Source organism: Microtus pennsylvanicus, chromosome 11, assembly GCF_037038515.1.
Source record: "Microtus pennsylvanicus isolate mMicPen1 chromosome 11, mMicPen1.hap1, whole genome shotgun sequence".
NCBI lineage: Eukaryota > Metazoa > Chordata > Mammalia > Rodentia > Cricetidae > Microtus > Microtus pennsylvanicus.
In genome coordinates this window covers 75,022,864-75,048,584 of record NC_134589.1, presented here as the reverse complement: position 1 = coordinate 75,048,584, position 25,721 = coordinate 75,022,864, and the positions used below count along the sequence as shown (strand labels likewise).

General features: G+C 40.0%; 1 protein-coding gene across 2 annotated transcripts in view; it reads left to right on the top strand.

The window, feature by feature from the left end:
* Positions 1–345: 345 nt before the first annotated feature.
* The window catches only part of Sox30 (SRY-box transcription factor 30), a 33,885-nt gene continuing 8,509 nt past the window's right edge, over positions 346–25,721 (top strand). Inside the window, exons 1-4 of one of the 2 annotated variants that reach the window (XM_075989650.1) lie at positions 346–1,381; positions 2,889–3,128; positions 4,480–4,659; positions 11,210–11,702. In XM_075989650.1, the coding sequence (XP_075845765.1) occupies positions 346–1,381; positions 2,889–3,128; positions 4,480–4,659; positions 11,210–11,702 (1,949 nt within the window). The remainder of the gene's footprint in view (positions 1,382–2,888; positions 3,129–4,479; positions 4,660–11,209; positions 11,703–25,721) is intronic. The other variant, XM_075989651.1, reaches the window with a different exon arrangement.

Sequence of the window (25,721 nt, the reverse complement as noted above, 5' to 3'; positions counted from 1 at the left end):
AGGACAAGGTTGAAGAGAATCCGGAAGAGGGGGCGAGTGAAGAGGCGGGAAAAATGGGAAACACGAGCTTCGGCCCGGGCTACGGGGGATGATTCCACGGTTCTCGCACAAGGCGATAGTGGAGGGTGGGAGGAGCCGAGGAGCGTGCCTGTGATTGGCTGCCCGGGAGCACCAGGCCGCTCATGATTGGGCGAGGCGAGCTGGAGGCCCGAGTCTGTGGAGCGCGTAGGGTTCTGGGTAGCCAAGGCCTTGGAAGGGTCTTAACCGAAAGGGGGAGGGGGAGGCCGCTAACAAACGGCTGAGCTCACAATCCCGGCCGCGACCAAGCCGGCCGCCCCCTCCCCCATGGAGAGAGCCAGACTGGAGCCGCCGCCGCAGCCGCGCCAACCGCCGCGGCCCACCCCACCGCGCCCGTTGCGACCCGCTCCGCCCGCGCAGCAGCCCGTCGAGGCCGCCACCTTCCGGGCCGCGGCCGCCGAGCGCCCGGAGTCGCCGCCGGTCCAAACCGCACCCATCGCCGCAGTGGCCTCATCGTGCGGGGACGCCTCGGCAGCCGGTGCGCAGGCTGGGACGCGTCGTCTGCTGCAAGTGAAGCCGGAGCAGGTGCTGCTGCTGCCGCCCCCCGGGCCGCTGTTACCGCAGGCTCCTGACGAGGGTGCGGCCGCCACTGCCGCTGCTGCGGCCGTCGCGTCGTCCGCGCAGGCGCGCCTGCTGCAGCTGAGACCGGAGCTGCTGCTGTTGCCGCCGCCGCCGTCGGCGGCCGACGGAGGCCCTTGCAGGCCGGAACTGCGCTCCATGCAGCCCCGGACGCTGCTCGTCAAGGCCGAGAAGCAGGAGCTGGGGGCGGGCTTGGACCTGTCGGTGGGATCTCGGAAGACCACCGAGGCCGGCCCCAGAGCCTCCAGGGCCGCCAAGTTGGATGGCACCGGGAAGGCCCTCGACGGCCGCCGAGGGGAGGAGAAGAAAGCCAAGCTGGAGGTGGAGGAGGCCTCGAGGGATGCGCTGAAAGGCGGCGAAGGCAGGAGCCTGCTTGTTGGAGAAGGAGTCATCAAGACCGAGGAGCCAGACAGACTCAGGGACGATTGCAGGCTGGGCATGGAAGCCGAGTCCAATGGCCTAGTCCACGGCAGCAAGGATGCTCTCCTGGCCCAGCCGCCCAGTGCTTTCGGGCCGCACCAGCAAGACCTACGGTTCCCTTTGACTCTCCACGCGGTCCCTCCTGGGGCCCGTATCCAATTTCAGGGGCCTCCGCCTTCTGAGCTAATACGCTTGTCCAAGGTTCCCCTGACACCAGTGCCTATTAAAATGCAGTCCTTACTGGAGCCTTCTGTAAAAATTGAAACCAAAGATGTCCCCCTCACCGTGCTTCCCTCAGACGCAGGTATTAGAAGGCAAGGGAATCTGGACTTCACATTGATGTCTATGTTGCCCACAGCAGAGATACTAGCCGTTTAGGAGCTAGAGGTCAAAAAATAGAATCATGGTACTCATGTTTAGCCTGCAAAGGGGTTGTTTCTGATGTATTTGTCCATATACTGTAAAAAAAAAATAGACTTATGTGTGAAAGCTCTCCACAAACATTTTTTAAAAAAAATCAATTTTAAGTGTTAGTAAACAGATTTAGATAATAGACACACCAGAATGCCTTGTTAGATAATACAAATCCCCTAGCGTATACATTTCACATTTCCTGATGTAGTAGCTTCATAGGTTTATGTGTATCAAGAAATAGAACCAAACCAAAGCTTTGGGAGAAATGATAATCGTTTATACTGATTATAGAGGTTACTTTAAAAGTCAACAATAACTTTGCTTGGAGAAAATATTCAAATCTAGCATTGTATTCTAAAAGCTAAGGCTTTCTAGAAACATTAATAAATACTCAATAAATTAAATTGTTTTTTTTTTTGATTTTTCAAGACAGGGTTTCTCCGTAGCTTTTGGTTCCTGTCCTGGAACTAGCTCTTGTAGACCAGGCTGGCCTCAAACTCACAGAGATCCACCTGCCTCTGCCTCCCGAGTGCTGGGATTAAAGGCATGTGCCACCACCGCCCGGCAAAATTGTTTTTAAAAGAAGTAATATAGTCACTGCAGACAGGGTTTCTCTGTGTAACAGTCCTGGCGGGAACTCACTCTGTAGACCAGGCAGCATCGAACTCTCAGAGATCACGTGCTTCTGCCTTCCAAGTGCTAGTATTAAAGCATGTGCCACGTCGGCCTGACCCTAGATGGTACTTTTATGAACTACATTGGGATAAAATTTAGTGAGTGATAGTACTTTCATGAACTGCATTGGGATAAAATTTAGTGAGTTTCCTTTTTAGAAATTTTTAGCTGGTACTGTGACTCTCGGGATCACTTGCATTATTTTCCCCCAGGGCATGAGACTAGTTGTAATGATTCAGCGTGGCAGGAATTTCTCCTTCATAGTGAAAAACTGTTAGCATAAATACCGTTTGCTTTGAAGGATGCTACAGCCACTTTTGAAAGTGACTTCCTTTAAATATTACATAACTAACATCAGTGTGCATAGTTATGAGTTATCGTTCCTGCCCCCAATGATAGACTAATTTTAGTGGGAAATGAACTACATGTTAATTACTGCTAGAGGTGTTAATGAAGCTCAAAGAAACAAGTCGCCATCCATGTGTCTCTAATGGTACTGAACAGTATCTTCAACAATATTAAACTCTCTAGGAGTCACACTAAGCTACAGTTAAGAATGCTGAGTTTAGGGACTCTACGGAAGTTTGGAATATTGGCAACATTTTGACTGTATTGTAGTGTATGTTTTCAGGTACTGATATATAAGTATAGATGAAGGTACACTTGAACTTAAAATTGCGTATGTGGCACGTTAATGTAGTCTCTTCATTTTTGTCGTATAGGAATACCTGATACTCCCTTCAGTAAGGACAGAAATGGCCATGTGAAGCGACCTATGAATGCATTTATGGTTTGGGCAAGAATCCACCGGCCAGCACTAGCCAAAGCTAACCCAGCCGCCAACAATGCAGAAATCAGTGTCCAGCTCGGGTTAGAGTGGAACAAACTTAGTGAAGAACAAAAGAAACCCTATTATGATGAAGCACAAAAGATTAAAGAAAAGCACAGAGAGGAATTTCCTGGTAATCAATGAAATGAACAAAGGCTCTTTCCATTTCTTTTAAATTTATTTAGGTAAAGATTAAGTTAGGTTGAGATTTCCTAATCTATGTGTGACAAAGAAAATAATGGCTAGCATTATAATAATGATCGAATTAATACTAAACGTACATTTTCTTAAGTGGAACACAATTGTGAAATATCACATATTTACCAGCTAATACAAATCAGGAGACATATGCTTTTACTGTGGCTTTGATTAAATACATATATGTACATACAAACATACATACACAGCTACAGCTATAAAAGTAGCAGTGAATCTCCATGGTTCTGTTTTGTAGTATACTTGACATATTAAATAATGGCTAAAAGATAATTAAGATGCAGGAATTAATATCCTCTTCCATTTTAATGTTGTTATTAGAACATAGTCCTGTTTTTTTGATTGGTAGATTTATTTGTATCACGACACAGTTTGAATGAGTGATTTGTCCTCCTCAGTAAGGGCATTACGATAAAGGTTGGGAACTATGCATTCTTAATATTTATTTATTTATTTATTTATTTATTTATTATGTATACAACATTTTGTCTGTGTATATGCCTTCAGGCCAGAAGAGGGCACCAGACCCCATTACAGATGGTTGTGAGCCACCATGTGGTTGCTGGGAATTGAACTCAGGACCTCTGGAAGAGCAGGCAATGCTCTTAACCTCTGAGCCATCTCTCCAGCTCCCGGAACTATGCATTCTTTGTGGCTTATATAGCTGTGCATAATGGGAAAAGAATTTTTTTTTTCTGAAATACAAACAGAAATACTTTAGGAGACAAGATTCTGAGGTATCATCCGGATGGAACCAGTGCTTTGTCTATAGGACAGCATCACACTGCTGACTTTGAAGGAAGTTAAGGTGTTTGTGATTTTATTAATTGCCACGTCTCAGAGAGAGACTTCCTAAACCAGGCGTAAAAATAGTGACTGGTTATTTGTGACCATTGCATTACTGAGATTTGTACTTTAGAGAATGAAGAAAGAGGAGGAGAGAAATAATGTCTTATGGGGTATGTTTCTTTAGTAAAGGAAAGGGTTTGGGGTTCAAACTCAATGACGTCTGTATAGATCCTACCACAGAGTCACTCCGTGTCTCTGAATATAAGGCATTTTGACTTTCCTCTCTATTATTGATTATAAAACTAAAAAAATTAGAAGCTTTGTGGATATTGACACTTGTTCCAGAAATAGCCTCATGGAAATGGAAAATATACTTTTAGATAACCCATTTTTTAAAAACTTTCAAGTGTTCTGTATTTTTAATATAAAAAGGCCAGATCTGTATATTCCTATTAAAATGTCTCTATCTTTTTCTTTAGGTTGGGTTTATCAGCCTCGTCCAGGGAAGCGAAAACGCTTCCCTTTAAGTGTTTCCAATGTATTTTCTGGTACCACACAGAATATTATCTCTACAAATCCTACAACAATTTATCCTTATCGCTCACCTACCTACTCTGTGGTAATTCCCGGCCTTCAGAACACCATCACTCATCCAGTTGGTGAGTTGGTCCTGTTGTAGATTGTTTGTAAATACCTCAGAATTTTACCTCTTAAGTTGAAATTTAATTTCCATTAAACCTAGAATTTAGAACAATAGTAAAGGAATAAAATTAAGAAGAGAGAAAATGAAAACATTAAATGAGAGAAGGAGCAATAGCAGATCAATGTGGACAACTCTCACTTTTTAATTAAGTCAGGATGAGTCCCTGGGTTAGTCAGAGAAGGAGGAAATGACTCATGCAGTTCGTAGGGAATAGGGGTCGTTTCACACGCAGAATAAAGTACTGCTTTGCTGATGCGGTGCGAGGCACCCTATCACGGATCTTAGGAATGATACTGATCTATTGAAGACCATTCTTTTCCATTTCCCTAAATACTTGTTTGATTCATGTTCCTCACAGTCTGGTCTTAACCACCTTGTACTGCAGTGGCTTGTTCCCCCAGAACTTTTATAACCAACTCTTAAGGAACCTGCAATCCACTCACTAGTGTGCAATGGCTTATCTTAAAGCTGCTTTTCCCAATTTCTGCCTGCCTGGGTTCTCCTAATGATAAAGCTGGCCCTATGATAATGATAACCTATGGGTTAGAGATGGGTCGATCTTGGAAACTGACTTGTTAATACTATGCATTTTCAGTATTTTTTAATTAAAGATTTTTATTTTATGTACACGAGTGTTTTGTTTTCATATGTTAAGTATACACACACTGTATGTAAGTGTGTGTGTGTGTGTGTGTGTGTGTGCGTGCACATGTGTGCACGTGTGCTTGTGCCTGGTGCTGGCGGCAATAAAAAGATGTTAGATCCCCTGGGCCTGGAATTGTACTTTGCCATTTAGTATTGGGAATTGGTTTAAAGTTGCCATTTGGGCACTGGGAACTAAACCTGGGTCCCGTGCAAGAGCAGCAAGTACTCTTAACTGCTGGGCTGTCTCTCCAGCCACATTTTCAGACTTTTAAACTGTGTCATTTTAGCCATTGGAAGTAACAAAAACTGCACTCAAGGTTTCTCTGTCAGGCGAAAGATGCAGAAAGTTTGTCTGTTGCCTCGATTTTACAATATAGTCAGGCACTCTTAGTGTTGTCTGTAATACTGTATTTCAAACTAGGCTTCACCACTGTACCTTTATATTGGTTTTCCATTGTTAGGTATTTTTTTTTATTTTAGTACATGTTGCTTTTTGTCACCCCTCCCCTCAAGACTTTACTTGCATCTGTTTTGTTCTTTTTTTTTTTTGAGACAGGGTTTCTCTGTAGCTTTGGAGCCTGTCTTGGAACTAGCTCTTGTAGACCAGGCTGGCCTTGAACTCACAGAGATCCGCCTGCCTCTGCCTCCTGAATGCTGGGATTAAAGGTGTGTGCCACCACTGCTTGGCTTGTTTTGCCCATTTTTAGCTCACATTTCCCAGAAACAGATTTATCTGTGCTCTTATCTGAAGCAGTTAAGCTTTTACACCTCTGTACAGAGATATGGATAGAAGAAGACTGAATTTTTTTTCTGATATTGGGAGAATTTGTGCATCACAATTTTGTTATTTAAGTATGGTAAACAGGGTTACAGAAGCAGTTCAGAAACAGCACAATAGTAAACAAAACATGGTAATGAGTCTTTGTTGAGTACTTCAAAAAGTTGTTTACAATGCTATATATTTCTTGTAAGGGCCAGAGTTTAAAGATTCATTTCCTGGATCTCAAGTGATAAGCAGAAACATTTTATAAAGGTAATTTGAGAATTGTTTTTAGATAAGTCACATTCATACTGAGATTTGTTTACTACAATGCTGTCCAATTGTGCAACTTTGATATATGTTTAATTATTCCCATCATCTTGGTACTGTATTACTTAGAGGTGATAGTATAACTAGGATATTTGGAAATTTAAGACTCTAAAATTATTAAAGTTAGTTAATAGACTATATCATAAAGTCCTTTAAAAGACCATAGTTATTGACCAGGCTTAGTAGTGCACGCCTTTAGTCCCAACACTTGGGAGTATTCCTATGAGTTCGAGACCCATCTGGTCTACAAATCAAGTACCAAGACAGCCAGGTCTAAAAGTTGTTTTTGTTTTGTTTCTGTGTCTTATAAGATATTCTTAGGGGGAAAAAGTTTTCTTTTAGCTCATAGTTCCAGGTTGTAGTTCATTTCAGGGAAGTAAAGGCAGCAAGAATTTAAAACTGCTAGTCATGCCAGGCAGTGGTGTTGGACACTAATCGCAGCACTTGGGCAGGTGGATCTCTGTGAGTTCAAGGCCAACCTGGTCCACAGAGTGAGTTCCAGGACAGCCAGGACTGTTACACAGAGAGACTCTGTCTTGAAAAACCAAAACCAAACCAAAATAAACCTCAAATAACCAACTAGTCACATCATATCCACCATCAAGATGAAAGAGACTAAATGAATGTATGCTGTTTGATGTCTGTCTGTCTTGCTTGCAGTCAGTTCAGTTTTTCTCCTCTTAACAAGACCTCTGCCTAGGGAATGGTACCACCAACAGTGAGCTGCATCTCCCCATATCAGTAAATACAATCTCCTAACACCCACAGGCCAACTCAATATATACAATCCCGCATTGAGACTCTTCCCAAGTAATCCTAGGCTGTATAAAGTTGACATTTAACGCTAACTATCACAGAAGTGATGTAGATTTAGCAAAATTGTTCTGACGGATGCTATTTTTAACCTACATAATTACCTTTGAGTTTCTCTACAATAATGATGATAATAGTACCTAAGATCTATTTTTGTCAGTTTGTAAACTTACCATTATACTGTATTGATACAGGATTCTCCAACTTCATTTGATGAAAATTAGGGTTCTGAAAGTAGGGAGGATTGTGTTGTCTCCACTGTCTCTTCAGTTGCCTCTTGAAATTTATTAATGTCTAAGCCAGCAGTTCTCAACCTGTAGGTTGTGACCCTACAGAGGGATGGACGTCAAATGACTTTCACAGGGGTTGCTTATCAGTTTACATTATGGTTCATAACAGTAGCAAAATTAGAGTTATGAAGTAGCAACGAAATGATTTTATGATTGGGGGGTCACTACAACATGAGGAACTATTAGGAAAGTTGAGAACTACCAGTCTAAGCAGTGATTTTGTTCTTTCTGGTGAAGAATTTATCAAGTTGGGTAGTATTACCTTATAGTCATTTGGTTTTTGTTAATTCAGTTTCCTTCTAAATGACTGATTTAAAAAAATGTGTATGTGTGCTTGCATGCACAAAGTTGTGGTGCCTGAGTAGGCTAGAGGGGTCAGATACTTCTGGATCTTGAGGCACTTGACTTGAGTGCTGGGAATAAAACTTGGGCCCTCTACAAAAGAAGTTAAGTGTTTTTAACTGCTGAGCCATCTCTCCAGCTTCCAACTGCCTAATTTTTATTTGCACCACTTAGAACATATAGGCTTATTTTTTACACACAAGATTTTGATAGATTTCTCTTAATTTGACCAGTTAACAGCTTTATGATTTAGGAGTATGTTTTTTTTTCTTTGCTTTGAACATCATCATCACATAAATAACCACTTTTCTATGAATGTTTTACTTCAGTTATCCTTTTCAGTCTTCTTCCCTAAACCAACATTTATGATGCAAAAAAGTGAATAAAACCTCATTATTTAGTTAGTGATTTAGAAATGCATTACTCAATATTTCATACCAAAGTCATGGATTTTCTAGTAGTCTTTCCTTTTATTTGATGCTCAGTCAAGCTTGCTTCATGTTCCTGTGTAGTCTACCAAGCCTGTTTGTTCTAACAACCACCACACTTTTCTGGAATACTTTATCTCATTAAGATCTCAAGTATACTTGAAAACGGTAAGTGTACTCAGGACTTTCTGTTCCCGTGACTTGTTCTATCTCCACTATCTCTGAGTGAATTCAATGCAATAGTTGCAAGCCTGCTTGTCTGACCCCTCTACCGTCTACTATTTATCAGGCAACTGTTTGAGTCATTAGAGCTTTGATCTTTTTCTCAATCTTCCATATCACTGACTTATTAAAGGTTATACACTTTTAACTTCCTTATCAACAGGAACATTGACATTTAAAGATACTGTGTTTCTGGATAATTCTTTGTAAGAAAATACAGTAGTTGATTTATGTTACTTTTTATTTATTATGAAATGAATGCATTATTATCATTCCAGGTCTCATTTCCATCTCTTCTTGGACATATTTAGGTAGAAAGAGAATTGGAAAAGACATGTCCCCCTTTCCATGACTGAAATCTGATCAATAGTTCTATAGCGTTCTTGTAACTTACTTTTTCTGATAACTAAGTGCTTATGCTGGGTATAGGAAAAAGAACTCAACTTTTTGAAGTAGATGGTCAGGTTAATTTCTTGAGTATGGTAATAATAATTCAAGAAATAAAAAAATGGAGAAATTTTACAAGTTTTCCTGGCCATGTGATTGCAAAGTGCTTTAAGTCTTCCAGCAGAACAGCATGGGCTTACTGTCAACTTAGGTTGAATTGTTTTTCAAATATTAAGTCTTTCTAAGTGTTTGCATGGGAGTGTATATATCTGTATGAGTGTATGTGCACTTGTATGTGTGTATGGATGTGTGCCTTTGCATGCCTGTGTACAGAGGCCAGAAGAGGCTGTTGCATCCTTGAAACTAGAGTTACAGGTGCCTGTGGAACCCTGAGCTTATTATGAGAATGTTGGGGTCTAAACTCTGGTCCTCATTGTAAAGCAGGTGCTCTTAATCACGGAGCCATCTCTCCAATCCATCTTAACTATTTCTAAAGGCAGGTTCGTCGCTAGATCCTGGTAAAGCAAATGTGAATAAAAGAACATGGCATGGTGATGCATGTCTGTGATCCAGCACTCAGGAGGCTGAGGCAGGAGGACTGGGAGCCTGAGGACAGCTTCATTTATATCCTTCTACACTTCGTTGGGTTAGGAACCATATTGAAATGGATGGGTGGGACTCTTTGTTTCTGCTTTGAGGTTTAGAAGGGCATTACATTACCTTCCGCTACTGAGAGAAGAAAAAGAGGGAGGTCTTAACCTGGATAAAGTTGAAAGGTCTGCATTTTGGGCCTCTGAAAGACATTTCTGTTTTGTTTTGTTTTGTTTTGACAGGGTTTCTCTGTAGCTTTGGAGCCTTTCCTGGAACTAGCTCTTGTAGACCAGGCTGGCCTCAAACTCACAAAGATACACCTGCCTCTGCCTCCTGAGTGCTGGGATTAAAGGCGTGCGCCATCACCGCCCGGCCTGAGAGACATTTCTAACTGCAGCATCCATGCTTGGACTGTGATCTTGTTAGCAGATACCTAGCTGAATTGGAATACAATGGATATGACTATCTTCCGAAGGCTTCTTTTTGTATTTTGTCATGAAAACTTAGTTCAGTTTAGTCTACATGTGTTGTTTGGATAATAGCATCTCAGACAGCAGTACTGTCTTTTTAGGAGTGGAAAGATAAATCACATGATTTTTTTTACTTACCTTTAAGAATTCTACCCTTGCCAATCATGTTCTGCTAATATTCTTTCCAAGTCTGTTACACTGGCAGGAATCTGTAAAGGGTACCTGGGCGTGAGCTTAAAGCAAATGGCAGATTGAGAGAATGGAGATGGGAAGCAGGCTAGATTGGGAGGACTGTAGGTGAATGTCCACCAGCCCCAAGTTTATTTCTCAGCCAGCATATATACTAATTACAGGCAAGACAGTACAAAGAGCAGTACCATCAGCCAACCGTCTTCCTACACTGTCCTTTGGAGGAAGCTCAAGTAGGTGCATAATCTCTTACAAGAATTCAGCTAGCAGCAAGCAGCTATTAATCACTTAAGGAGGAGTCCCTCTGGCTGGCACACACCAGCCCAAATCTTAATACACTAATATACTATTTCATCTGGGCAAAAATGCTCTTCTTTGGGCGAATACAGACGTTTCTCAAAGCTCTTAAGGTTGCAGGCAGAGCAGGCAAGCTTGAACTCAAATGACTTATAAGTTAGAATGGACTCCGGATGGAAACTGAGTCACACATAGGCTCCCACAAAAAGTGATCACAGGGTTACTCTGAAACTTCTACTTATATGAAAATATATTTCAGACTGATCAAAACCTAAAAACTATGAAGTGAACATGTGGATTTTCCTATTACCCATGTATCTTGTGCCCTACTCCTAGATTATTCCTTAATGATAATTGTTGCCAGTAGTCTTATATCAACATTTTAATGTATACAATCTTCTAAATTATCAATAGTAATGCTGTTCACTTACATACCTATCCAAGTTGAGGACTTTCCTATTTTGTGCTAGGCAGAAGCTGAGCTTGGGGATGTAGTAGTGAACAAAACAGAAGGTCTCTCTTCTTAGGACACTCAGAGGCCAGCTGGGGAAGAGAAAAATGTTAATTCACAAGAAAGTACAGTGACTTCTGCATTGTCAGAATACTGTAAATAAAGGGGAGGGTGGTTTGATATGACACCACTACTGGGTGAAGGTAAAAGTGAACCCTCCTTCCATGTTCCAGTTCACAGTGTGGTGGATACCGGTAGCGATCTTAACTTCTGCTGTTTTTATTTCTGAAGGTGAAGCCCCACCTGCTATCCAGCTGCCCACACCAGCAGTCCAGCGCCCTAGCCCCATCACACTTTTCCAGCCCAGCGTCTCCAGCACTGGCCCGGTGGCCGGTCCGCCTCCAAGTCTGACGCCCCGCCCATCACTCCCTCCTCAGCGCTTCTCTGGGCCTCCGCAAACAGACGTTCATAGGCTTCCTTCGGGAACCAGTCGCTCAGTGAAGAGACCCACTCCAGTGTCTCTGGAGAGCACCAGCAGGATTCCAGCTGGTGCAAGTACTGCCCATGCCAGATTTGCAACCTCACCTATCCAGCCTCCCAAGGAATATGCCAGCGTTTCCACGTGTCCCCGAAGCACTCCAATTCCCCCAGCTACTCCCATTCCACACTCACACGTCTATCAGCCCCCACCCCTTGGTCATCCAGCCACACTTTTTGGGACGCCACCACGATTCTCGTTTCATCACCCTTACTTCCTACCTGGACCTCATTACTTCCCATCAAGGTAAAAACAATTTTCTACCTCTTCTCTAAAAATACTACTAGTGAAGTATCCCTCCCCCGCCCCCAACTTGGTTTTTCAAGACAAGAATTTCTCTATGTACCCCTGGCTACCCTGGAACTTTCTCTGTAGATTAGACTGGCCTTGAACTCAGAGATCCACCTGCCTCTGCCTCCTGAGTGCTGGCATTAAAATCATGCACCGCCGCTTGGCATGAGGCATTTCTTCTCTTCTGGAAAAACCTGACTTCCTCAGTCAGGTTTCTGTTCAACTTTGGAGGTTGAGTGAGAACCAAGCAGTCCACATAAAGGGATGAAGGGGCCACATAAGGACCCGGGAGCTAGAGCTAGAGAGAATGCATTGGCATCCATTGGGGCAGCTGTTTCTCCACTCCAGCCAGCTCTTTCCATAGAAAATATGGTTTCAGTATTGTCAAATGTGGTTTCATAGGATGGTCCCTTTATTGGAGCTGTGTTTCAACGGACACAAATTGTGTGGTTCTTGTTAAAATATAGACCCTGACTGTTAACGTCTCAGGTACAAGAATAACCTTAGCATGCTTGCAAGTCTGCATTTCTTATAAGTGATGCCAGTTCTGTTTGCTTAAGGACAACATTTTGAATGATAAGGATGGAAAAGGGAAGGTTTTCAAGTCAAGAGAGATGGAATGGCTAGTTAAAAGTTACACTTCCTCCCCGCCCATTTCCAAACCAGAGAATTACCCGTTAATTACCAGTGATGAAATTTGTTTTGTAGGGAAATATCTTGGGAAAGCAAATTGAAACTTCACTTTGCAAATACCCTCTACTGCTCTGTTGCTGTTAAATATACAGGCACAGTTAATGTTGTGATTGGAATATTAAGATGTTTGATACCAATCTTTTATTGTTCTATAGATGAACTAATAGGAAGTTAGGGTTTCTTTTTTTTTTTTTTACCATGAATAGGTTTATAGGATTTGTCTGTGAATATTCAAATTCTCTGATACTTTAAAGAGCATTTTATAAGAAGACTTATGAAAACAAGCACTTAGAATATTGAGTTATATCTCTAATTAGCGATAGTAAATGAAGTGGGTAAATAAGAATATTGTACGTCTTGAACTTGAATTTGATTGGATTTAGGAATGCCAAATCAATATATTGAATGTAAATATCAAGATAATATGCTTTTTTTCAAAAAGGAAAGTGAGATTTATAATTTCAGACTTAAAATCCTTTGTAATTGTTTTCTTACTTTTGTCCCTATATATCTGATGATAGGTTTTCCCAGGGAATGAGTTAGCTTAATTATGCTTTCTTAAATAGAAAAATCTAGTATTGGTAAATGACAAAATTAACTGATTTCCTTTTAGTTTTGTCTCTGGATTGATATTGGAATTTTATAAAGAGTATTTACTCCTAATTGCTTCAATATAATGATTCTAATGGGTATTTGAAATTGAAATACACAAATTATTATATTTTACATATTTTAACAAAAGTTATATTTTAGGCATTTTAATGGAGTGTTTTGTAAAACGAAGGGACTCATAGATCTGCTCCTACCTCTGAGATAATGCCTTCCTGCCTTTGAGTATTCGCCATTTCGTTTTTTATTTGAAACTCTCTTCCTTCAGGCAGCATCCACACCTCTTGTTAGTTTTCTTCTCTATCAACCTTCCTTTTTCCCCCTGCTTGTAGCATATTTTTAAAGATTTGTTTTTATTTATGTGCATATATGTGTTTGCCATGTGTGTGGAGACCAGGAGAGAATGTTGGATCCCTCGGAACTGAAATTACAGGTGGTTGTGAGCTGCCTGGTGTGGGTGCTGGGAACTAAAATTTCTGTTCCTCTGGAAGAGCAGAGTGTGCTCTTAACTGCTGAGCCATCTCTTTACCCACTGTAGCATATTTTTATCTTCATACTCAAGAGAGGTGTATGGAACCTTCATTCTGTTCTTCATTTAATGTTGCAATGAAAAATATTAAAATATGAAAGACAAATGGTGACTTAGTACCCTCAAATAAAGAGAAAACATATTCAGATATATACATATACAGAAGGCAGTCTGGAGAATTCCTGATTTATAGAAACATAGCAATCTAGTTGTTAAATTTTAGACACAAAAAACAGGTTAAAATTCTTTTGAACAAGTATTTGGTTGTAGACTTATTTAAGAATTTTATTGAGGCCGGGCGGTGGTGGCACACACCTTTAATCCCAGCACTCGGGAGGCAGAGGCAGGCAGATCTCTGTGAGTTCTAGGCCAGCCTGGTCTACAAGAGCTAGCTCCAAGACAGGAACCAAAAAGCTACGGAGAAACCCTGTCTTGAAAAATCCAAAAAAAAAAAAAAAAGAATTTTATTGAGGCTGTGGGGGGAGGGGTTGGGTCACGCCTTTAATCCCAGCATTCGGGCGGCAAAGGCAGGTGGATCTCTATGAGTTCCAGGCCAGCGTGGTCTACAAAAGGGAGTTTCAGGACATCTAGGGCTACACAGAGAAACTCTATCTCAAAAAACAAAACAAAAAAGAATTTGATTGAAATTCTGGACTCTTTGTAATCACACACACACACACACACACACACACACACACACACACACACATATATATATATATATATATATATATATGCATACTTTGAACTTTTGTGGAGGAAGGACATTTCCAGTCCCCACATGTGGATGGATCTAGTTATCTTGGAATACCTTCTGCTGTAGCTACCTATAAACATTGAATTTCAGTAGCGATTTAAGATGAGTGAACCCATCAGAAAGAATAAGAGGGTAAGTCTATATTTTATAATGGCCAATAAGCTGAAGACTATTTAGAGCTGTCCTGGAGATGGTGTTCAGACTCAGAAATAGCTTCAGTCGTTATGAAGTCAGATTTAAATGCCTATGTGAGGAGACATCCAGTCTTGGCTTTATGCATGGTCTCAAACTAAAATCTCTCCATAAATCACAATTGCAGAGGACTTTTTCAATGATAGTAAAAAAGTAGAGAAAACTTTTATAACCAAGTTAGGTGAAGTAGAAAGAGAAATACGTTTTTGCCTGGAGTTTTGTGTGGTTTCTGAAGTGCATTCATTGCATACTGATTGGAATCTAAAATCACCCAGTCTACTTTTTGAAGACATTTTAAAGTTGATAAATTCCTTTTTGATTGATGGTAGGTTACCCAGGGAACTGTTTTAAAGGAACACTTCTACTACCCGGGCCAGCTGAAACTTGCAAGGGAACAGAGAAGTGGTTAGGACATGAGAAAAGGAATCATTAAGAATATGAGCTTGGGGTCTGGAAAGATGGCTCAGAGGTTAAGAGCACAGACTGCCCTTGCAGAGGACCAGGTTCAGTTCTCAGGTTCAGCACCCACGTGGAGGTGGACAACCATTTTTTACTTCAGTTCCAAGGGATCTGTTGTCGTCTAGGCTGCTTGGGCACTACAGGCATGTCATTCACAGACATACATATCTATAGTCTCACGTATACATGAAAATATTTTTTAAAAGAATTTGAGCTTGGTGCTGGAAAGATGGTTGTTAGTAAAGAATGAAGGCCTGTGTGTGCAAGTGTGTCTGCAAACACACACACAGACACACACACACACACACACACACACACCACATATATACAGAGAGAGGTGGGGGGTTACAATCTTGTAATTCTAGTTCTGGGGAGGCAGAGACAGGTAGATGCCTGGGACTCACTGACCAGTCAGCCTAGCCTCCTTCACAAATCCCAGTCACAGTGAGAGACCCTGCCTCAGTAGTTAAGGTAGCTAGCTGCTGAGGAGTGACAACCAAGGGTGATATTTCACCTCCTCATGCACTCATGCACAAATGCTTTGTGTCTGCTAATGTGTAGGTGTACATACATACTCACAGAGACACACACACACACACAGAGAGAGAGAGAGAGAGAGAGAGAGAGAGAGAGAGAGAGAGAGAGGGAGGGAGGAGAGGAGAAAAAGGTCTATAGAACTTACAAATAGGATTAGCATCCCAAGAATTTGAGATAATTGAAAATTAGGAAGAAACTAAATATATGTATTTTAAATTATTAATGAAGACTTGCATTTCAACTGAGTTTAAGTTTTAGGTGAAACAGTAAAGCTGTACAAAACATATGTATTGGGGCTGGAGAGATGGCTCAGCGGTTAAGAGCACTGGCTGCTCTTCCAAAGGTCCGGAGTTCAATTCCCAGCAACCATATGGTGGCTCACAACCATCTGTAACGAGATCTGGCGCCCTCTTCTGGTGTGCGGGCATATATGGAGGCAGAATGTTGTATACATAATAAATAAATCTTAAAAAAAACATATGTATTGCAAGATATTGGACCTCAGGTAATGAGCAATGGTCTGTGAGAAGCAGAAACCTAGAGAACAGGGGGAGCTGCAGCAATATATTACCCAAATATACCGTTTTCAATAAAACTCAAAAACAAGAAATTGCAATTCATTCAAAAGTAAAACAAAGTTGAGTGTGGTGGCACATACCTGTGATCCTTGTATTCAGAAGGCTCAAGCAGGAAGATCATAAGTTCAAGGCTAGCCTGGGTTTCATAGCAAATATTAAACCAGCCTGCCTCAAAGTGAATGAATTAATTACCAAATGGATGAAAATAAAAGAAAGGAAAATCAGTAGAAACTTTATTCCAGAATTGAGATTGACAAAGACCACAAAACTATTACTAATATTTTTAATAACTAAATAAAATTATGCTTAAAGATATATTATGGATATATTATAATCATTATTTTTAACTATTTTTATGTACATTGGTTTATGTTTGTGTGTATATCTGTGTAAAGGTGTCAGATCTCCTCAAGCTGCAGTTAAAGTCAGTTGTGAGTGGCCATGTGGGTACTGGGAATTGAATCTGGATCTTCTGAAAGAGCAGCCAGTGCTCTTACCCACTGAGTCATCTCACTAGCTCCTATATTTCTTTGATCAAACTGAAAATATTGGATGATGACATAGAATTTTTTTAAAAGGAACAAATAGAAATTCTGAAGTTGAACTAATATGAGTAACCAAAATGAAAAATTCATCAGAGTTCCTCAAACATAGAATTCAACTGGCAGAGGAAAATGTCAGCAAACTTGAAACTAGACTGATGATATTACATGATCGGAAGACCAGAAAGGGGTTAAAACAGAAGGAAGAAGAAATTAATCTGAACCACTTGAGAGTCTAGATTTATCATTAAGCACAGCAATGTGTATGAAACTAAGTAAAGGAAGAAGGTGGGAACATGGAAATATTGAGCAAAAAGGTCAGTGAGATTTCTCAGTGGGTAAAAGCTGCCCTTCCCTACCCTGTGCCCCACAAGCCTGACTTCAGTCTCTGTAACCCTGACCTGATAGTCGAGAGAGAGGACTGACTACTGCAAGTTTTCTTCTGACTGCTATATCACACATTCAGCAATAGACACAACACGCAGTAATGGTAATAAATAAAACCTAAAGGCTATGCAAGAAAAAGTGGTTGTAAACTCCCTAATTATGTTGAAAACTATATTCCAGAAGCTTAGTGAATTTTGAGTAGGATAAATGCAGAGAGTCCCAACCAGACACATCACAGTAAAATGCTGAAAGAGAAAGTCAGAGGACGTTTTGAAGTAGTCAGACAAGTAGCCATACTGTGACTGACCTGGGGGGTGGGGTCCAGCCTCCAGTCAGCAGCCCAGGGTAAGCAAAAAAATCCACCACACTCAACTTAGGAAAACTTCTTATCTGAGAGCTAGGCCTTTTCTATCTGAGGGGGAAAGAAGGAAACAACGCTTTCTGATGGTAACTTTCTCTTTTACTTCATCTTAAAAATGTTCTCCGAGAATCTGTCTCCACACAGCTTCGTTCTTTACACACAGCTCCATACCTCTCCATACACACACACTGCTCTCTCCTACATGGCCTTACATCTCTACACAGAGCCACATCTCTTTCCCCATGACTACACATCTTTCCTTTACGTACATTTCTCCTCTACATCTCTGTTCTATGTACAGCTTCACCTTTCTTGCCTGCACACAGTCACACATCTCCACAGCCCCAGCTGTACGTCTCATTTACATAGCTCTCACCATACAGCCCTGTACACACTGTACACGGTTCCCAGGCACAGGTCCTCTACGTAGCAGCAGCTCTCACACACACCTACATCATTCACTCACTCTTTACTCACTCACTCTCGCTCATTAACTCTCTCACACTTCGTCCCCCAAGCCTTCTCTCTGCCCATTCAGCTATACACACACGTACTCTCTGCATAGCTCTTACATGGCTCTCCACAGCCACCTCTCTCCACACTGCCACCGCTCCTCTCACTGCCAATACATGTTACCTTTTCAGAGCCCAACCCATTCTCATAACACAAGGTAAATCATAGTTTCACCAGGGGCAACCAGCCTGCTTTGAGTTTGTTCTGGAGTCTAAAATTAGCTGTCTGTGTAACAGGCTGTCTTTGTCCTGAGAATTCTTTTATGTCAGGCTGAGTTATGAAAAATATCCTAGAAATTTTCTCCTCGTAGGAATTATACAGACTAAGCAGAAATCATCTTCTTGACCATCCACAGCTATATTATGTGCTCCAGAATGGAATATCTACATGAGACAAACACACAGGCAGTGGGGAGACACCCAAAGCTGTTATTAGGGAAGAAATGCAGTTCTTAGGGAAGAAATGAAGTGGCACATTAGAAAAATACAGACAGAAAATTACCCGTTTCCACAGCCAGTAGCCCCCGTAGACTTTGCCTAGTGGGGTTTCCCATTAGGAACCACTCATCCAGTAGGTCAGCTTGCTGTATACCCCCACAGCCCTCTGCATCATACAAAGTTGGATCATCATATACAAAAGATCTCTAGAAAATTCACAACTAAGTTCTTACTGGAAACAATTATAGTCAAAGAGGGATAAAACTGCTTGCCAAGAATCTTTTAGTTGATGAATATTTATTTTCAATGAAGAGAAAGTATGCTCTCAGATAATCAAAACCTGTTATCAAACTTATTGTAAGACATATGAGTGACTGTCTATACAAGTATATATTTATATACATATCTTTTACAAAAGCACTAGGGACTGAAACATCTTAAAGGGTGTCCTTTTGTTGTTTTTGTGATTTGCTTTTTGCCTTTTTTAAAGACAAGGCCTCACTATGTAGTTCTGGCTGTCCTGGAACTCAGGCTGGTCTTGAACTCAGAGATCTGCCTTCCTCTTCCTCCCAAGTGCTAGGATTAAAAAGTGTACACCACTACTCCTGACTTTAAGGATGTTCTGTTGAAACTAAATGAATCCTGTGGTAACATGAATCCAAATAAAACACAGTACCAGTAAATGTAATTACATAATTATAAAAATAGTATAATATGTGTATATATACTATATGTGTGTGTGTATATATACAAACATACATTTTATGGCTTTTAACTGATTTCAAAAGAAACTATGGAATAATTGTTTTTTCTTGGGGCAGAGGACTGCAGTATTTAGATATATTATACATTAACAGAAGCAACACACAATGGCTAGTAAAAGTGAAGGTATTTCAGAGAAAGAAAATGAAGCCAGATGATAATTTGAACCCACAGGAGTTAGTGGAAAGACTGAGACATGATAAATAATAGGGTTAATATATACTTTATAAATAATTATTTAATGTTCTTTTTCTTCTTTTTTATTTAGTAGGTATAAAACTAGATGAAGTAACACTATAACTATATTGTTGAGTTTTTAAAATATACAAATGTAATTTTTCTACTGATAGTCATAAAAGGGGGAAGATAACAGGTATATAGAAGCATCATTTTACTATGATTTTATTAATGTACAAAATAATGGATTTCATGTGTATATTGTTTATATTCATCCCACATTACCTTCTCTCAAATTTTTGTAGTGCTAGCTATTTTTCTTCCCTTCTCACAGTTCATGTCACATATGTATATACATGTATAAGTATATGTATGTGTATAAATCTAGATACCATATGTAAAAGAAAACATGCAGTATTTGTTTTTCTTTCCTTCATTACTCTCTTGTTCCTCCATCCCTTCTTCTTCCTCATATTATCCCTCTGGTACTTTCATGTCCTATGTGGACATTCATCTTACAAACCAGATTTTTTTTTTCCAAGAGGGTTTCTCTGTAGCTTTGGACTCTGTCCTGGAACTAGCTCTTGTAGACCAGGCTGGCCTTGAACTCACAGAGATCAGTGTGCCTCTGCCTTCTAAGAGCTGATATTAAAGGCGTTCACTACCACCTTCCATCTGAAAAACCAGATTCTTAATACAAGACAGAATATGCAGTATTTGCCTTTTACTTAGTATGACATAATTTCATTCCTTGTGGCTGAATAAAACTCCATTACTCTCTCTCTTTGACTGAGTTTTCTGTTCTGCCTGGTTCCTGCAGTCATTAAGTCCCCCAAAAAAATCACACAGAGGTCTACATTAACTATAAACTGATTGGCCCATTAGCTCAGGCTTCTTATTAACTCTTATAATGCATATTAGCCCATTATTCTCGTCTATGTTAGCCACATGGCTTGGTACCTTTTTTGGTGAGGTAGTTACATCTTGCTTGCTCTGGGGCCAGATCACGACAGCAGACCAAGCTTTCCTCCTCCCAGAATTCTCCTGTTCTCATTGACTCACCTCTACTTCCTGTATGGTTGTCCCACCTATACTTTCTGCCTGGTTACTGGCCAATCAGCATTTATTTAAAATATAATTGACAGAATACAGACCATTGTCCCACATCTCTCTGTCTCTGTCTCTGTTTCTCTCTCTCTCTCTCTCTCTCTCTCTCTCTCTCTCTCTCTCTCTCTCTCTCACACACACACACACACACACACCTCACATTTTATTTCCATTTCTTTGTTAATTGGCATATAGATTGATTCCATATCTTTGTTATTATTAGTAAAACCCATAGCAAACATGGATATGCAAGTATCTGTGTTATAATGACTTAGATTCCTTAGAGTGTGTACCACGGAGAAGTGTAATTGGGTCATGTGGTATGCTTTTTTTCAGGAATTTGCATACTGCTTTGTATAGTGACTCACCTAATTTTACATTTTTAACAGCAGTGTATATGGGTCCCCTTTCCTACCATTCATCTTTCCCCCATATTCCCACCAGGGTTTATTGTGGTAGTTTACTTGATGGGATCCATTATGATTAGAGTAAGATGGACTCTCCATGTGGTTTTGAATTTGGTTGTTTTTGGATTAGTTTTGCTTGATATATTGACTTCCATCCTTTGACTCTTATTCTATGGATATCTTTACAGCAAGATGTGTTTCTTAGTAACTATAAATAGTTAAATCTAGTTTTTTCATCTCTATTCTGTATCTCTTATTTGTAAGTTGAGACTATATCCAAAGTGTTATTGAGAAATATTTACTCATTCCTGTAATAGTATTTTCCTTGGATTATTGTTTATTATGTCCTTTTCATGTATAGTAGTATTAAAAGGTTGCTGGTTTGCTGCGTTGGGTGATGTATTCCCTTTTGGCTCTCCTTTTTTCATCTAGTCCTTATAAAAATTACTCTTTCCTTTGTTTTCATGATTGTGTTATCTTTCTTCTGAGTATACTATTCCTGTAAGTATCTCCTGCAAGTGCTAGTGTGATGGTCCGTGAATGTCCTAATTTCTTTGTATAGCATATTCCCACATCAAAGCTTTGCTGAGTATAACAATATCTTTTAAAAAAGAAAATAGTTTGTTATTTTTGTGTGTATAGATGTTTGGCTTGTGCTTGTCTAGTTTCCTCATGTGTGCATTGTTCACAGAAGCCACAAGAGGGCATGGCATGTCCTGGGACTGGAGTTACAGAGCATTGTGGACTGACATGTTTGCACTGGGAACTGAACCCTAGTCCTCTGAAGAGTGTCTACTGATCCTGACTGATGAGCCATCTCTTCAGCCCTTGGATATAGCAGTCTTGATTGCATTGGTTTTCAGGGGTTGAAATACACCATTACATGCTTACCTAGTTTTTAGTGTTACTGAGACTGTGCTGATGTGTTTGCTTTATAGGTGAATTGGCAGTTTTCCCTTAAAACTTTCTTTGTATTTTTGACGTCTTGAGTGTCTGTCATGTGTCTCTGAGAAGTTCATTCTTTGCTCATGTGTATTTAAGATTCTGAATGTTTCTTGTAGTCATTGTGTCCATTCCTCTAGATTTGGGGAATTTTCTGCTGTAATTTCATTGAATAGATTCTGTTTTAGTTTGTACATATTTGTTTTTTACATCTTTGTTTCGTTTTTACACCTTTGATCTTAGGTTTGGTTGGTCTCTTGTTTCTCATGACTTTGTGGTCATACTGATTTATTGTCTTTACAGATATTTGTACCATTTCCTCTACCTGTCTTTCATCCTTAATATTCTTTCTTCTGCTTGTTGGTTTTGTTAATATTGTTTCTACTTTTCCATTTAAATCATTGAGTTTTCTTACTTCCAGTATTTATACTTGTAGGAAATAACCATAGCACTGAAAACTTTAAAATTGCAGGACCTGTCTTCATCCGTTCCAACCCCCCTAAATAATGATCGCCCTCCTGAAGGCTAGGTAGCCATAATAATAGAGAACAAAATCAGTAATGGTATCAATAAAGAGATCAACTAAAAGACATTGTAAACCTAATAATAGAACTAATAAATACACATCCACAGACTCCATTTAACAGGAGAACATATACTCTTCTCAAATACTGTACAACTATCTAGGTAAGATCATGTTTCAGATTACAATAAAACTTCAGTAAGTTTTAAAAGATTGGCATAATAAAATTTCCTCTCTAACTATAATGGAATGTGATTATAAAGTGGTGATAAAAGAAAAAAGTTGGAAATTAAGCACCTAATATATCGAAGACATAAGGATCAGTGAAAATGAAGACACAATGTCCCAAAGCTTGTGGGGCATGCTATTGAAAGCAGTGTTCAGATTGTAGTTCATAGCTGTGATACCTGTATTTAAAAAGAAAGATCCTCAGGGCTGGGGTTATAGCTCAGTTAGTACAGTGCCTGATGTACACAAGGCCCTAGCTTCAATCCACAACACTACATAAACCAGGCGTGATGACACATGCCTGCGATGCTGATCCTTAGGAGGTTGAAGCAGGAGGATCACAGGTTCAAGATCATCCTCATTTGCATAGGGAGTTTCAGGTCAGTGTGTGCTCCACGAAATCAAGTCAACAACTTGACTTTATGCTTTAAGAAATTATAAAAAGAGCAAACAAAAGTCAATACAGAAAAAAAAGATTAAAGCATATATGACTGTTATAGTAAAAAAACAAAACTAGAAAAGCACAAAACTGCTAAGGTGTGTAAGATCTGTAATGGGACTGTTGCTACCATCTGTCTTCCTAACTACAGGCATCTCACACTCTTGTGGCCATGCCTTACCTACTGGTATCCTGTATCCCTTCAAACTAAAAGTGAAAATAAACCCTTCTTCCTTCCTTGTCAAATCCCTTTCTTCTCAGGTAAAAACAGCTAAGACAAATGCTGTATGTGCTGAAACAAGTTTAACAAATAGCTTAGCCTCTTTTCATGTTACGTGATAAAATATCCTTGGGACGGCAATGTAAGGAAGAATGGGCTTATTCTTGGTCACAGCTTAAGGATGCAGTTCACCATGTCAAGCAAAAAAAGCAGCCAAAGTTTGAAACAGCTGATCACATCTACCCACAGTTAGGAAGCAGAACAACAAATGCATGCTGCTGCTCAGTCCCATTTCTTCCTGGATAGAATGTGCAATCCAACGTTCTGTCTAGGGAATGTGCCACCCACAGTAGCCAATCTTCCCACCTCGATTAATGTAATCAAGATAATTGCACACAACCATGCCCAAAGACCTATCTCCCTCAGGTCATTCTAGATACTGTCAAATTGACAATCACAAGAAGACATTTAAAAAATTTTTTTAAAAACTTAAGAGATGACTCAACAATGTAAAACCTCCCAGCAAAGAAAAAAAAATCTGGAACTGGGTGACATCATTGGTAAATGCTGTGAAATTTTGAAAGAGGAATGCACATCAGTTCTTTCTTAAACTCTTTCAAAAAAATAAGAAAGGAATACTTGCAATACTAGCATCACCCTGTTACCAAAGCCAGAGTGAATCATCGAAATCACAAACCTTATATGAATATATGTGCGGAATTATGCTAGTAAACTAAATCCTGCAACAATAGTAAAAGGATTGCAAACCAGGACCACATCGGATTTACCCTAGAAATGAATGTATGACTCACAGTCTGAAAACTGACTAGTAATAAAGTCACAAGATAATATCTGCTGAACTAAAAAAGCCTTTCCTAAAACCCAGTATCTTACTGGAAAAATTAAATGCCTTAGTTCAAGGGGCCAGTGAGATGGCTTAGTGGATAAAAACAGTTGCCAGAAAGCCTGAGGACTTAAGTTTGTTTCCTGGGTTCCACATGTTGGAAGTCACAACTGACTTCCAAAGATTGTATTCTGACCGCCACATGTTTGACAATGGTATGCATGTGCTCATACAATACACATGCATGCACAGAAAATTAAAAATGAGGGTTTTTACTTAGTGGTTAAGAGCACTTAACTAGTCTTCCAGAGGACCCTGGTTTAGTTCCCAGCATGCACGCGAGTGCTCACAGCCATCTGTAACTCCAGTTGTAGAATCCAGTGCCCTTTTCTGGCCTCCATAGGCACCTGCCTATATATGGTGTACACAACACATAAAGGCAAAAAACTCAAAAGTATAAAATAAAACAATTATAAACAATCACAAAATGTACACTGCAGCTCATAAACTACATAGTTTAAAGGTATTAAATGATTATACAAAATTCAGTGGGCAGAGTGCCATGGAAAGCCAGACACAGTAGCACACATCTGTAATACCAGCATACATAATCCCTGGAAGCACATGGGCCAGCTGGCCTGGTGTGCAGCCGTGAACAAGAGACCCTGTGTCAAACATGGTGGAAACTGCTTGTCCTCTAACCTCTGCATGTGTGCAGGGACATGAACATACCAAAACTCACATGTACACACAACTATATAAGGCACACACATGTATCATACACACCAATAAATAAATTAATTCAGTGTGATTTAAAGAGAATTAAAAGATAATTCACAGGCAGTTGGAAGACAGGTTATCAGATTCTTACAAAACTAAACAATAATCGTGTTGCCTGGTATTTACCCAAATGAATTTTTGTCCATATAAAAATCTGCATAAAGATGTTTATGGAGACTATTCATAGTTGCCTTTGAAGGAAACAAGAACTCCTTCAGTGGATGAATGGATGAACTGTTATATCCAGCCAGTGATACTAGCGCTTACTGCTAGAAAAAGAAAGGGACTAGTAAACCATGAGACATAGAGAACCACGAGTGTATATTACAGAGTGAGAGGCCCTTCTGAAAATAACAGAACCTGTGCTTCCAATATATAACCCCCTGAAAAAGATGAAAAGTGGCTGCTTTCCCCTTTTGTGTGTATATGTGTGAGTGTTCTCATCTTACCAGGATACCAGTCTCTAGATTAGGTCTTTCTCCACAAACTTAATCTTAACCTAACTACCGATACAGGGATTTTGTTTCCAAACTCATACTCTGGATGAACGTGTTGAGCAGTGAAATTAAAGGGTGAGAGAGACTGGTCAGAATAGTAACAATGCATCTGTTAGGGCAGTGGTTTTAACCCCTATTGCACTCCATTGTGGGGTGTGTTGTTGTGATCCTGTGCATATTGGGAGGGAGAATTATATAGGAACTCTACACTAATGCTTAGTTTGGTTATGAGTCTAAAGTTTCTGTGAAAAGGAAAACGTGTATGACTTGGGTTTGGTGATGCTTATGTACTACATTAGAAACAACCAACAACAAAATAGACTAGACTTCATCATAATTAAAATGGTTTTTGCATCTCGAGGTATCAAAAAAAGAGACAGGAATCCACAGAATGTGAGGAGGTATGCAGATCATGTGTGCGTAGCCCATATCAGGATATACAAAGAGCACTCTC